At 42.3% G+C, this 14730-nt stretch overlaps 2 protein-coding genes across 3 annotated transcripts; one reads left to right on the top strand and one right to left on the bottom strand.

The window, feature by feature from the left end:
• Positions 1 to 126: 126 nt before the first annotated feature.
• nfe2l1b (nfe2 like bZIP transcription factor 1b) lies at positions 127 to 7939 on the bottom strand. Of its 2 annotated transcripts, none has more exons than XM_014159122.3 (6): positions 7682 to 7939; positions 5272 to 6109; positions 4377 to 4598; positions 4187 to 4279; positions 3872 to 4030; positions 127 to 3770 (listed from the first exon to the last, which is right to left on the bottom strand). In XM_014159122.3, the coding sequence occupies exons 2-6, from the start codon at positions 5824 to 5826 to the stop codon at positions 2388 to 2390; spliced, it is 2412 nt and encodes an 803-aa protein (XP_014014597.2). In that variant the 5' UTR covers positions 5827 to 6109; positions 7682 to 7939; the 3' UTR covers positions 127 to 2387. The 2 variants fall into 2 exon arrangements, with proteins under 2 accessions (XP_014014597.2, XP_014014598.2); XM_014159123.3 differs by lacking the exon at positions 7682 to 7939 and adding an exon at positions 6847 to 7642.
• A 2930-nt stretch (positions 7940 to 10869) lies between these two features.
• On the top strand, positions 10870 to 13841 carry si:ch211-194k22.8 (uncharacterized). The gene is made up of 7 exons (XM_014159228.3): positions 10870 to 11130; positions 11247 to 11342; positions 11942 to 12001; positions 12137 to 12242; positions 12346 to 12587; positions 12832 to 13018; positions 13371 to 13841. Exons 1-7 carry the CDS (start codon positions 11053 to 11055, stop codon positions 13559 to 13561), a joined length of 960 nt encoding a protein of 319 aa, XP_014014703.1. The 5' UTR covers positions 10870 to 11052; the 3' UTR covers positions 13562 to 13841.
• The last annotated feature ends 889 nt before the right edge of the window (positions 13842 to 14730 follow it).

The raw sequence follows: 14730 nt of genomic DNA, 5'->3' as shown, positions 1-14730 counted from the left end.
ATAGCTACATTTATAAAGGCTTGACGTATCTTCACAAAACCTAATGAACGGACATCCTATTCCCCCCCAAAGTATACTTTTATGTATACATTTCACCCTGTTATTAATAACACAAATGATGCACAGTCAGATGAAAATAAAAACACTTTATTAAATCAATAAAATAACAATCCCAGATTGCCAGCAAATATTTTAAAGTAAACCAAAGAAACTGCACAACCAAACCCAAAGCAGGGGTGAGAAGGCTGTGCAAAACACACAAACTACAGAAAGAATGACAAAACATGAAACATTTAAATATTTACAGAACAAACAAGACTAACAAATGCAGTGCGCTAAGAGTAGTAATAACTTAGTGGGTTTAGCATTGTGTTGCAATGCAGGTGAACGTTGCATGTCTGAATATGTCAAATGTTTTCTCAAGTGCAAGAACTAACAACTTATCAGCTGTCTCATTTCTTTTCATTTAAAGTTTTGAGACGCCCCAAATGTATTTCCTGCTAAAAGTATTAGTACTGCATGAAACATTTGATTAAAAGCAATGTATTTTACTTGGCTCCCCTCTCAGGTTAGTGATGACAAGAACAATGAAAGTTATGTGGATGAATAAGAACATAGGTCATTCTCATCATTGCAGCAACTTAGTTCTTTTCCAAACCTTTACTGTAGATCTGGGGCTCTCAAATGTACTCATTCTCTTTAAAACAGCCATCTCTGCCGCATTAAATGGAATACTAATTATCTTTTTTTGTTAGGGGTACATGCTAAAACACAATTTGACCCTAAAAACACAAGCTCAGATAATAGCACTTCTAACATAATGAACACAGTCCAATAACCTTTGTTCGAAAAACCAACAAATGTATAAAATGTGCTTGTGAAACAAAGGCATTCGAAAACAAGGTGCTCACTTCACACATTCTTCTTGTCAGTTCGATTCAATTGATTGACTTTTCTAAACGACACAAATGAATGATCCGTAAACTATTGCAGCTGACAACTAGGCTATTCATCAACTGAATCTTGTCCATTGCTTCAGGTCACTATCAAATAGAATGACAACAACATTCCCAAGTTACTCTTTCAAAGGCTACCACTCTGTAATTACTGGACAGATAAACTGCTTATCTCTGTCACCTTACAAGAAAACCAACCAACCTAATGTTAATGACAGTAAAGATGGGTGCATTTGATTAGTAATTAACAGGTGACACTTCCACAGGGCTGCAGTTCATGCAGTAGTTCCTGCAAAGATGGCCTATCACAAATCAGTATTGTGAGTTTCCCTGTCCTTCAACATGGTTACAAGCACAACACACGGTGTGTGATGCAATAAGGGCAGGGAGTAGACCTAAGATGATATGAAGCAAGACCTCTAACCTATCTTATTCTGGAGAGTATGAGAAAGTGTGGAAAACTAAAACAAAATAACCAGAAGAGCTCATCCTTAAACCTGCGGCAGAGGGATAGCCAGAGACACGGCACGATGCATACAGCCAAGCCTTAGAAGGACAAATTACAGTGCTATGTATAGATATACAGAAGCTGGTACATTTGTTATGCAGTGTGTGCCTTCTTCCTCAGCATCCCATCTCCTACACTCGTCATGCTCCACCATCATGGCTAGCCCAAGAATACTCTCCAAGCCTCTCTTTTTTTGTGTTCCAGTGTCCTAGTTATATGTCAGAGACTCAAAGTCAATGACATTGGCCAATCAAAAACGGTGGTGTTTGTAATACAAACACATTTTGAATGAGTGCAGTGTCAAGACTACCTAGACATTTGCCTAGAAAACAAGTGAAGTGAACCATACAAACTTGGTTATTATCGGCGGTATAAGATAATGGTATCCCAGATGATAGACTTGCTTTTTATCTTAAGTGTCTCTTGGCTTTCCTCTTCTACTTACTCCAGAAACACACTCCACCAATTACGTCAAGGCCCAAGCAAGAAATCTGGTTTAACAATCTGTTCGACGCTGACTAACAATGGGCTGGAATTTACACCCCATTTCATGTTGACTAAATGTTTGTTTTTCTTCAACTCCACTTCACTTGATACCAGTCCCTTCACTTCATAACATGATTTATCAACTTCCTCTTCACTGGGCTGGTGCCATAGGATCCAGAGAATCCTTTCAACCCCTTTTTCCCCACCTAAACAATAAATTCAGTACTCAAATGAAGAACCGCTTCAATGTCGTTTTCCAGAGAAAACGCAGGAACCAAAAAAGAAAAGGGAAAAAAAAACCTAATGCAGGAAGAGTAGTCAACAATGCTATGTATCTCTTCACAAGAATCTTCTTAAAGAAAAAAAGACCTCTTGCGTCTGCAGAAATCGTTCTTAGTGATTTTAGCAAAATGAAAGAAAGGGCAGCAGCTTCCTCCTCACTTCTTTTTGTCCTTTTGTTTCTTGTCGGCCTTACGGGTCTGCTGATCTGTCATGTTGCGGGGCATGATCAGAACGCTGCCGTCGGCACCGTACTGGAGCGAGTACTCGCTGGGGGGGTAGGGCCGGCCCTCCTCATCCCGAAGCTGGGTGAATACTTCCTGGTAGAGGCTTTGCACTTTCTGCTTCATCTGACGGATGGAGCGAATAAACTCCATCTTCTCCTTCAGAAGTCGCGCCTTGTCACGACGCATGTCGTGCACCCCTTGCTCCAGGTTGATGATGGTATCCAGCTTGCGCTTTCGGCAGTTCTGGGCCGCCATCTTGTTCTTGCCACGTCTACGAATGTCACGAACGAGGGCCAGTTGGGCCTCGCTCAGGTGGTGCTTGGACAGAAGCTCGTTGAACTCCTCCACAGGCAGATTGATGATCTTCTCATTTGAGAAGGGGATCTTCATGGCCCGAGCCCGGCGTTCGTCGCGACTCGACTGTTTGTCCAGGAAGTCCTGTTGGGGCTGAAGCTTCGACTGCTTCTCGCGTCCCATTTTCTTGCCAGTGGGAATCGGTAGCTCTGGGTGTTCATCTAATGAGGAAGACAGTGGTAAATTGTAAGTGTGATTGTGGTTGATGTTGTCGAGCTGAGGGAGCCCATGGAACTGGGAGGGGTCGTGATAGCTCATGCGGCAAAGCTTGTTGAATTCAGGTTGGTAGCCCCCCACAGCACCTTCTTCTGGTTCCACGGTGACTGACTCAGAGTCAGTGCTGTATCCCACAGCCCCTTCCTCTGAGAAGGTGGCAGAGGTGGAGGAGGAGGAGGCGGCAGAGGAGCAGGAGGTCTCAGAGCTACTCGGGGAGACCGGGCTGTGACTGGAGTCCAGGGAGAGGCCTGAGTCTGAGTCGAGTTCATCCTCCAACTGAGAGGCCTGGGCCTGGCTGAAGCCCTCCTCCATCGCCAGGTCCAGCAGGCTGATCTCATCCAGCATAGACTCCTCCAGCAGACTGCTGAAGGGGTCAGGCAACACTGGGGTCGAAGTGATATTGTTGGTGCTGTTTAGAGGTGGTGGGAGAAAGAGTCCAGTCAGGTTGGTGGCTCCGAATGTAGAGTTGACGTTGGAGGAGTTGGAGCTGGAGGACATTCTAAGCAAGGGAGGGCGTGGGGTGCTAGTGCCATCAATCTCTGGATTGAAAAGCGTGGGGAAATCCTGGCTGCAGCTAGGGAGGGAGGCCTGGTGAAGGCTGACATCTTGGTGGATAAGGGTGGAGGAACGAGTAAGTCCAAAGCTTTCAACCGAGCCTGACTCAGTTATGCTGCCACTGGTATTGGCACTGTTGGAAGTAGTGCTGAGGAAGGAGTTCTCAGAGGTGTTGTTAACCTCCATTTCCTTCAAAGAGAAAAAACCTTGTTAGAGAACATCTAATAACAAAAAAATATATTTATTGGGAGAACCAGTTGTGATTAAAGCACCCTGGTTTGTGTACAAACCTGTAGTTCCATGATAGCCATGATGTCTTGCCACTGCTGCTCCAGGTCCAACTGGGGCACAGGCTGGGGCAACAGGGGAGGCAGTGGCAGCCCCTGAGATGTGGATGGAGCTTCTTCATTGGCCACTGCAAGCTCAGCAGTGACTACAGGGGCTACAAACTGATAACAGATGTTTACCTTAAAAATTATCTCACAAACATGTTGAGATTATAATAGACCATAAAGGCAATCTTCCTTTTGTAATATCATGGTTTGTTTAACTTAATTTAAATGAAGACACTTCTGTCTCCTGAGACAGCTTGCAAATGTCTTTACCTCAGGAGATTCTTCTCCAAAAGGGAAGGTGGCCTCAAGCAGCCTCAGGCATTCCTGCAGAGACAGTGAGGTCTGAGAGCCAAGGCCTGTGAGCTGAGGGGGAGGGGCAGACAGCACAGAGGTCACTCCCTTAACTATCAACTGCAGTGGACACAGGATCATGAAAAACACAATCTGTGCCCTTAGCTACCTGCTCTGGTATGCTCTCCCCTGTCTCTCCATCCACAGGCTGAGCCTCTTGAAGGTTCACTCCATTCCTCCAGCTCTCCTGTGCCTCTGTCCCTTCCTTCTTCTCCTCTGGGCTGGGCTTCTCCGCCTCGCTCTCCTTCTGGCGGCTGCTGTAGTTGAACACTTCCCGTCCTGCGCCAAGGTCGATATCCTGTCGCCACAGGATGTCAATCAAATCAATGTCCTGAAAAAGACATGTTAGATGAGAAAGATGTCAGGACTACAAAGAAAAGAGCCCTCTTGATTGAGTTGTACACCATCTTGTCTTACACAACTTCATTCTAAATCAAAAGCACTTCAAGGAGAGAGAACTACTTGACTGTGGTGCAATAGTCAAAAGATGGCTTCAGCTATGATACGGTTGGCTTTACATTTTGATATTTTCATCCTCAGATAGGTCAACACGTGGCGATATACACAAGATTTAAACTTCAGATCATATAACTTGAAGCTAAGCCCACTGATTCAACCATAGCCACTTAATTACCATAAAAGCATGTGATTCCACTCCAGTGGGAGACTCTGTTCATTCTAGAGCTTTAACAATGGCTTAGTGTTTGGCCCAAAACCACACTGCGTCTTGAGTGGTGGTCCTGTGACTATTAGGGGAAAAGATGATTCTAATGTAGGAAAAAGGACATTATAATAATGCAGATTACACAATGCCAGAAATAACTTCCATTTGATTACAATTGTGTTTTATCAAGGTTCAGACATACCATGGGTCTCTGATAGACAGCTAAATACAATAAGCTCCTAGTAATATATCCCTGTACATTACAATAGACGTGCCATGCCTCAGCTTGCCCTAGTCTTGTGATCCTGAGTAGAGGTGAGATCATTGCATGCTTTCTTACCTCTTTGGTGAGATCAGCGTTGCCCTCCCTGTTGCCCTGCTCCTGGCTGTCCTCGGGGGCCACAGCTCCCAGGGTTCGGTCCTCTCCACTCAGATTGTAGGTGGACTCAGGCGCTCCGCCGCCCCCCCTCATGGCCGGGGCTTCGGAGTTGTTCACGTCCTCCAGGCCGGTCCCATTGTCCAGGGTGATGCTGGGGCTGGGCTGGCTGGCGGCGGACACCACAGTCTCAGGGTCGCGGTGCACCAGCCACGTGCTCAGTTCTGGACTGGGCACTGACAGACGATCTAGCTGGCGCACCTGGTTCAGCAGCCGGCGGGTGGTAAAGAACTGGTCGAGGTCCACACTCTTGGGATGGATGCCATACCCGTCCAGCGTGTTGCGGAGGTTGTGGAACTGCGTCTGGGTGTAGGCCGAGCTGGGGCCTAGGATGATCTCACGCAGTGGGGGCAGTTGATTGCTCAGGTAGGTGTCCAGGTCCACACGCACCCCAATGAGACTCAGGAGGATGGTGAACTGAATCAGGCCCTCTGTGAAGTACTTTTTCAGGTAAAGCATTTCTTTACAAAGGAACAAAAAGTGAAAGTAAAAAAAATAAATAGAAACAACGGAAAACTTAAAAGAGTTCCACAATAGTTGATATTGAGATAGACTGATAAAGAATGAAAGTATGAAAATTGCAGATATGACAGAAGTGAGGAGCGACTTTTGGAGTTTGCTTAAGATGTGAATAGAATGTAGAGGGTTTCTGTGGTCTTGTATGGGAGTCCAATATCAGTCAAAGGCTGAACTGTTTTCTCGGTCAGGTTTTGGTCTTCCCCATTAGTAAGTCCTCCCATATCTGCACAGAGAGAGTGAGAGAGCGAGAGAGATCAAGGACAAATTAAACCTCCTTTTCTTGGTGTTGATGCCTTTAAAATGTAATGACAAGATAAAAAAAATATGAGCTTGTTGAGTAAATAAGTTTAGGTCAACCTGAGCCTGTGTTCTACCATCAAATTTCACTTAGTCACAGAAAAAAAAGATTACATTACATAATGTCAAAATAATATGATATGTCATAACAGCTGCAGAATGCATCAAACATTGTTCAGGCCAGATGAAATGTGAGTATGGCCTTATATGTTGAAACAAACAGGCTTGTCAGCCACGCATGATTTACGATGACCAAATGCACTGATAAAACCAACATGAATAGCCAAATAAAATGCACACTGAACTCATAAACCATTCATATGCACTGCCAGTGCAGAGGCAATAAATGAGATAACAAACCGTCTCACATTCCACACATTTCTATGGGAGAGAACAATTAGAACCCTACTTCTTAGCAGCAAACCATCACAACTCCACTTTCTATAGCAGTGGTTTTTAAATCTCCCCCTGGAGACCCCACACCTGATTCCAGATGTCAACTAATCATAAAACCCTTGACTAGGTGAATCAGGGGAGCTAGTTCATGACTACAACAAAATTGTGAACTGGGGTCCCCGCAGAAAGGTTTAATGGCCACTGTCTCTAGAGGACACACTGTACCTCAACCCCAATTTAAGATGAAGACCAATTAGACAAGCCAACCTGACAATGCAGAACAACTGAAATGGATCACCCAGGCCAGTGCAGGAATAGATAGTTGTGAAGGTGAAAGAGGGAGGGTCTCTTGGGTTCTCCTCCAGTAGCTACGCTTCCTGACACCCATCCCTAGCTGTCTCCCTCTCACCCATCCCTTGCAGTCTCCCTCTCACCCATCCCTTGCTGTCTCCCTCTCACCCATCCCTTGCTGTCTCCCTCTCACCCATCCCTTGCAGTCTCCCTCTCATCCATTTTCTTTTCAAGATCGCCAGTTTACCGATGTATACAAAATAACATTAAATTAATAGCAATAAAAACGATGCATCAGTATATACATCAATGGTGTTTAAAAGTTGGCAACCTAACAAAATCATAGCTAGCATCCAACGGTATTTATCCTCCAGACTACAGTGGGAAGTGTTGATAGCGCTCACTTCCGCTATCAAGCAACCTCCCTAGCAACAAGTGGCGCAGTGACAACAGACAGGCTGGTGAACCATTAACAAAACAAGGGTACAAGCACAACATTGGATCCTCACAAATTTTGCCAATGGGAAAAGATTGGGGCGGGATGTTGATGTGACAGCAACGGGGAAAGAGAAATTGCTAAAATGTAACGTTAGTTAGCTAGCTAACATAACGGTTACAATGTATTTTAAACAATGTTTTGTATTGCCACTCAAATAAATGTAGACACAAGAAGCAGATAATCCCTCTGCTAACTTTAAGTCGCTTGTCAAAAAACACAAGCACAATTAGCTACAAGCTAACGCAATCTAACGTTCTGTAGCTACCTAACAAAGCTAGTTGGCTAGCTAGCTAAAACCTATTTTATACTTACGCGTGAAGATTTTATACATTTGCCTGTATGCCCACAAGTCGGCCAACTTCTATAACCATTATCTGAATCCAGAAGAGTTCTCTCATATGTGTTATAAGCATTACCCAAAGTCATTATCCACCCTTTCCCCCCATTGAATGGCCCACCATGACTTGCAATATTTCCAATTTTCTAGCTAGCAGCAGCGCGTCTGACGCCAAAACAAGGCTTCCCACAGAGCATGCGTAGAATATTCTAGGGCTCATGTTTTCATAACCGCATTGAAAATCACAGAATTTAATCCCTGGCTTCACAAATGAATGATTCACTTTAGTTAGACTGAAAAAAAGTCAACTTCATGTCATATTATAGATTTAAAATAGAAATTGAATACAACAATCAGCCCTTTCTATACAATGAGTCGATTTTTGTGGGCTAAACGTCAAAATCGTTTGAGAAATAGGATAGGGCTAGGCCTATTAATGATATAATAATTCACACAGAAAGTGAACAACTGGTTTCACAATTATGCCTAGGATATTATGCCTGTGTAACAGCATGTGTTTTATATCATGTTTGTTTCTTTACATTTTTATTTTACTTTCTATTATTTTCATCCTCTTATTTTAATCCCCAAACTGCTGGATGATCCAGGAGATAAGAGATACAACTTCCAACATAACTTCTTAAGAATGGCTGATAAATTGCTCAGAAATATTTAACTTTTGATTGAAACGTATCATTTTTGTAGTTAAAGCTTCACATGCACTTCAAGTCATAGGCAATGTTTTTTTTAAATGAACCTTTATTTAACTAGGCAAATTAGTTAAGAACAAATTCGTATTTACAATGACAGCCTAGGAACAGTGGGTTAACTGCCTTGTTCAGGGGCAGAACGACAAAGCTACCTGACGCCCCTCATAGTCATATGGCTCATTCATTGCACGTTATATCAGCTATTCCCACAGAGACCACGTCATAGGGACAAATTCTTGTGTGAGCTTTTGTGTATAGGGCTAAATACACACTTGTTCCTATAATCTGTGTTAATAATTCCATGGTATATCTGCATAGGGTAGGTTTACCCCTAGAAATAGAATTAAGGTTTTCCATTATCTGAATCAGAAGCACCATTTATTTGTCAAGTACATTTACACACAACTCAGAATTTTACTTGGTGATACCTGTATGTTGCTGCTAGTGGTAGACAACATTTAGAGACATAATACAGACAGCGGAATTTAAACAAAGTTTACGTACTACTAGGTAGAGTGAGCATAGAGCTATAAGAGAATGAACAGTCATCATGGTTCTGTCAGTAACTCCTACTGTCCCCAGTGAGAATTGAACCAACAACCCTGGTGATGCAAGCACCATGCGCTACCAACTGAGCCAGACGTGACCACAGATGTCGTAATGCTATATAGATGACTTCTGTAACATGTTTGACTATGATTGTTTTTAATGAGGGGGGAAAAAAATCAGCATTTTGTATTATTGTATCATTGTGGAGTGACACATAAATACATGTTTCTAACTCTACTGTCTGTATGTCTTTACAGTGTCTGCCATGTATCCTGCTCTCATGTCCAACTATCACTCTGAGTGCCCCATCCCAAGTTCTGCGATACACTTAGACTCAGAGTCTGAGGCAGTCAGTGCATAACATACCTTTGGTAGTATCAAGGCTCAGGAGAAGACCCAGATGCAGACAGTTTCGAAGTAACAAAAGTTTATTACAGAAACAGGGGGGCAGGCAAACGACAGGTCAAGGGCAGGCAGAGGTTAGTAGTCCAGAGCAGAGTCCGAAATGTACAGAACGGCAGGTAGGCTCAGGGTCAGGGCAGGCAGCGGTCAGGAGTCCAGAGCAGAGTCAGAAAGGTACAGAACGGCAGGCAGGCTCAGGGTCAGGGCAGGCAGCGGTCAGTAATCCAGGGTGGTGTGACAAGGTACAGAACGGCAGGCAGGCTCAGGGTCAGGGCAGCAGAATGGTCAAAAACCGGGATAGCTAGAAAACAGGAACTAGAGCAAGACAGGAACACAGGAAAAACGCTGGTAGGCTAGACAAAACAATACGAACTGGCAACAGACAAACAGAGAACACAGGTATAAGTACACTAGGGATAATGTGGAAGATGGCGACACCTGGAGGGGGGTGGAGACAAGCACAAAAACAGGTGAAACAGATCAGGGTGTGACAGGTAGGGGTTAACCCAACAGCGAGGTAGTAGAACAGGAAGAGCAGTCCAGGAGTGTCCAACTTGGTTGAATAACCTAATCTTCATCACCACACCATCTCAAGTTTCTTGGGATAAATCATACTTTCATAGGTTTTGTTACTCAAAGAGACCTCCAGTTAATTTCCACAGAGACAAAATCGGTATTTGAGTAAAGGATAATGGATTTTTGTGAGTGATCATGATGGATGGATGCCACCAGATGACAAGAGAGCACATTTAAGCATGCAAAACATCCACTGTTTAATTAACCTTTTTTGACAATTTATTAAAAGTTTAATTAAGATTGGATTGATACATATCCAGGATGTGGACAAAGGGTTGTTGAAAAATATAATTTTTATCACAGTTATCAACTTCAATTTGGCCTGCAGACATTGCTCAAGTGCATCATGATGTGTCATTATATCTATTTTTGGAGAGCATACATGCTCTTTGTATTTTGTGGCACATACAGTAAAGCCATTGTAATACACTATGAATACATATTTCTCTTAGTCTTTTCTGTGAATGTAATGGCCTTTTTCTAAACTATCAATCAACCAGTATTTCAAAGAATGTATCTTCTTTTCAAGAAAATATGTTTATGAACTATACGTTTGTAGCAAATTAACTGAAACTGTGACGAATTTGTCAGTTACATCACCACACAAGCATATCATCTCTCAACAAAAGTATTGCTTTGACTGTTTAATGCAATGCATACATGCATCAAAAAAGTATGCTTTGATAGTGTCAATAATTATAATAGAAAGAAAAAGGAATGAAAATACTCTTCTAATTCTTATTGGTAAAATTAAAAGTAATTTTCTGATTCTCATCACCCCAAAGTGACCTATTAGGTAGCAAAAGGTACAATGTAACTTTGAGAGGGATACAAATCATTATCGAATCATTCACGGCTACAACGTAACAGTGCCACGTTACGCCTCAGTGTATAAAATCCTCACTCCCTCTCTCTGTGTAGGCGGGCATCAAAGGGGATGTTTTCGCATGCTGGTTCTGGAGTAGAAGAACGACAGCAAGCGTCCCCTCTTGCGTTACCCTCCTCCGTTTACCCATGACACTTTCACTTATCAGTCTTCCCCAATATTTTGAACACGTGCAGTATGCTGGGCACAGTTTCTTCTGCAAGGCAATTAATGGAATAGAAATATGAGAAGGAAATCAAAGGCGAAACGAGTCCTTGACTACGAAAGTGAAGGAGATGAAGACGGGGCTCAAAAAGTCGATGTAAGCTTTGTAAGAGTAGCCTATTGCCATAAAATGTTTTGATCTTAAAATATTAACAACTGCTGTGAGTTTGAATAAACGTGTTTTAACTTAATCATGCCATAACTGTCTAACAGCATGGGGTGCAGAAAAGAAGAAAACAGATGTATCTTGATAAAAAGAAAGTCGACGAAAATTCTTCATCCTCAGCCGGCTTCCAGAAGTGGATAAGGGTTTGTTACTTATACAGTTACATACTGTATATCTTGAAACATGTCTATTCTATAATAAATGCACCACCAAGTATGGCATATGTTGTTGTTAGCTGTGATTTGACCAATGGACACTAGGCTTGGGGTGCAAGCATGGAGATCATCTGGGTAAAACATGGTACTAAATTAACTGCTTCTCCATTGAACAAAAGGCGGCTCTTTTTTGGATTGTGTGTAGTGTGCATTTATATGTTTTGTTACTTTATGTCACAACTTCAAAGCAGTCATTTTTTATGTTGTCCTGTTATAAAGGGTATCTCATGAAATAGGCTTTGAAAGTTATGTCTTATTTCAGAGAAAGTTCGTAATGTTAATGAAATAGTTAAAAGTTTGGATGATAACTGTATGCTGTGGCTCAGTTGGTAGAGCATGGTGTTTGCAATGCCAGCATGGTGTGTGCAACGCCAGGGTTGTGGGTTTGATTCCCACGGGGGCCAGTACAAAAAGAAAGAAAAAAAAATGCATGACATGTTTGCATTCACTACTGTAAGTTGCTCTGGATAAGAGTGTCTGCTAAATGACTAAAATGTATAAGAACTTTGAAATCCTATTTTTTACAGGCTTTTGAGCTGGGCAGTCCTAATTTGTATCACCTGAGGGACAGCAATTCCAATACAGAGGTAAGCCTCTGACATGTTTTATTTTCACACAACCCACTCCTTCTGCACAGGTGTGGACAATTTGTGATGTGATGTTATCTTGAACATTCCTTCCAATACCCAACATCCAATTGTGATTTTGTATTGTCATGGCAGGAGTCAGAGTTTCTGCAGTCATACTCAAAGATGAAACTCATTGCTATGGTGATTTGCATGCAAAGAGAGATGGAAAGCCTGAAAGACCAAATTCAGTGCCTTACAGGTGAGGAGATTAAAATGAATGAATGAAATCCTCTTGAAACTTTACACATTTGATCCAGAGTGAAGTTAAATGTTTAGGACATTTTGTGTGGATGACTTGACAGCTTGTGGAGAGCTATCCAGAAACCTTAAAGCCCTGATAGAAAAGACCCAGAGGTGGTCGAATGAGGACAGCAAGACGTCTGTCCAAGCATCACGTCCTAGCCTAACTGTAGGACTTGTCAGTGGAGATGCCATGACCCCAGATTTACTGGCCTGCCCAACTGGGATGAATGGGCAGTGGGAGAAACAGGGGGCCTTACCCCAGAAACTACACAGGCACCATTGGGATGGAGTCTTCACTGAGGTACAGATAAACCACTACACTGATTTTTGGGTCATGTTCAATAGGAACGAAATGGGATAAAACATTTAAATAAATGGATGAGATACTACCTGGGCTGGACCTTCCAGAAAGAACGCTTATTTTCATCTTCTCGTTGGAATATTTGGTGTAAAAAAACAAACTTGACCTACACCCACACCCTGCCTCTTTTGAACTGGTTGTCAGTCTCCAAGTCTTATATATACACATCTTATTTTGTCCTCAGTTCATTACCCACGAGCTGTTGGAACGGTGCAACACTGGCACTACAGCTCAGAAACTGACCAATGACCTGTTGCGAGGGCTGTATGAGAGGGACTGCCTAGCCTCCCACTCCATCTCAGGGCTGGTGTACAACAAGAGGTCTCAGACCAAACCTGCTCTCCCTACTGAGGAGGTCCAGGCCATACTGAGTAAGCAGCCTTTCCCTCAACATACCTTATTGGGAGACATAATAAAGACAGCACAGAACACTGAGGTTCAGTGCAAAATGCATTATTAGGCTAATGTTTATTTGATTATTGTTTGAAAAAGATAGTTGGAATGTCTTAAATATCTACAATCGGTGTAGCCTTTGGTTTTGACTTGCATAATAACTGTATTGTCACTGTTTCCTAACTGTTCCTGCCCTAGTTTTCTAACCTTCAACCACCTCTATGAATTGACATACATGAGAGAAAAAACACGTGTTATGCACAACTGTAATAATTTCTGTTTAAGGGAGTTCCGCACGCAAATGTACATTTCATGTGACTATTTCCACAGGGACAGTTCAGTATTTTTTTCCTGGAAAGACAGATGCGGAAATTAAAGGGTACATCCGGCAGAAACTGCAGAACGAGGCGAAGAGGCTGAGGAAGAAGCCTCCAATGTTGGGTAATATGGATTCCAGCTTTGACCTGCCCTGCCCCAGAACCAGTATTGTTAACATGGATTTTGTCGAGGATCAAAGGTGAAATATCTGATTATGGATAATTGACAAATGCATGGAGGTAATATTTTACTTTTTTTTTTTTTTACTTCAATGAACCATGTTCGACTGCTGACGTTTGTGAGAGGTTGAGATTTGAATAGGTGATAATGCTGAACGCAAGTTTATCCTCAGTTCAGTCAAACATGAATTCAAACTTTGCATTCACCCTGGTCTCTGGTTGTTGTAGATCTAGATAAAGCATAATACTGTAGCATATGTGAACTTTATGTCCCGATTATAAATAAATGCCAATTGTTTTTGAATTTTGTATTTTTAAGATAGTCATTTGCAAAAGATTGGACCTTGCAAAATCAATGCTGAACGAGTGTTAGCACATTCTCAATGCCTTTGAAAATGAACTGTATGATGAGCCCCGTGATGATAAATGACTGGATTGAACAAAATGTGTATCTGGCAATTTGCAGTTTTTCCATTATCCTGCATCATCAATAAAAACATAAGAAAATATATTTAGTATATTTTAAAGAGGGTATGTATGTGCACAGACAATGCCAGCAGAGAGAGCTGGTGAGATGAGAGGCGATCAATGACCAAGGAAGAGTGACGACAGCAGGGGACACTTGGCCAGTTGCCTTGGCAACCCTAGTCTTTTGGGCTACAGAGGTTCAACATCTGTCCACTCCACTGCTAGAATTATCAGTATGCTTATAATACATTCAAATCAAATCAGATGTTATTTGTCACATGCTAAGTAAACTACAGGTGTAGACTAACAGTGAAATGCTTATGGGCCCTTCCCAACAATGCAGAGAGAAAGAAAAGATAAATAATAGAAAAGTCATAACACAAAATAATAAAGGTAATGATACACATGATAACTTTGCTATATACACGGGGTACCAGTAAATCAAATCTAATTTTATTAGTCACATGCACCGAATACAACAGGTGTCAGGGGTGCGTAACTGGTGGCATGGAAGTCAAACGCAGGAGAGCAGAACTTGGTAAATAGCCGGAGCCGTTTAATGTGCATAACTACCGGCATACAAAAATAACAAAAACATGGGCAACAAAACCCGTATCGCACCAGTCACATAAAGCACACGTACTTACGATAAACAATTCCCGACAAGGACATGGGGGAAACAGAGGGAACATATACAACATGTAATTATGGAATTGAAACCAGGT

The sequence above is a fragment of the Salmo salar genome, chromosome 19 (genome assembly GCF_965601325.2).
Source record: "Salmo salar chromosome 19, fSalSal1, whole genome shotgun sequence".
Classification (NCBI taxonomy): domain Eukaryota; kingdom Metazoa; phylum Chordata; class Actinopteri; order Salmoniformes; family Salmonidae; genus Salmo; species Salmo salar.
The sequence above is the reverse complement of the archived record's forward strand: the minus strand, read 5'-3'. Positions and strand labels throughout refer to the sequence as shown.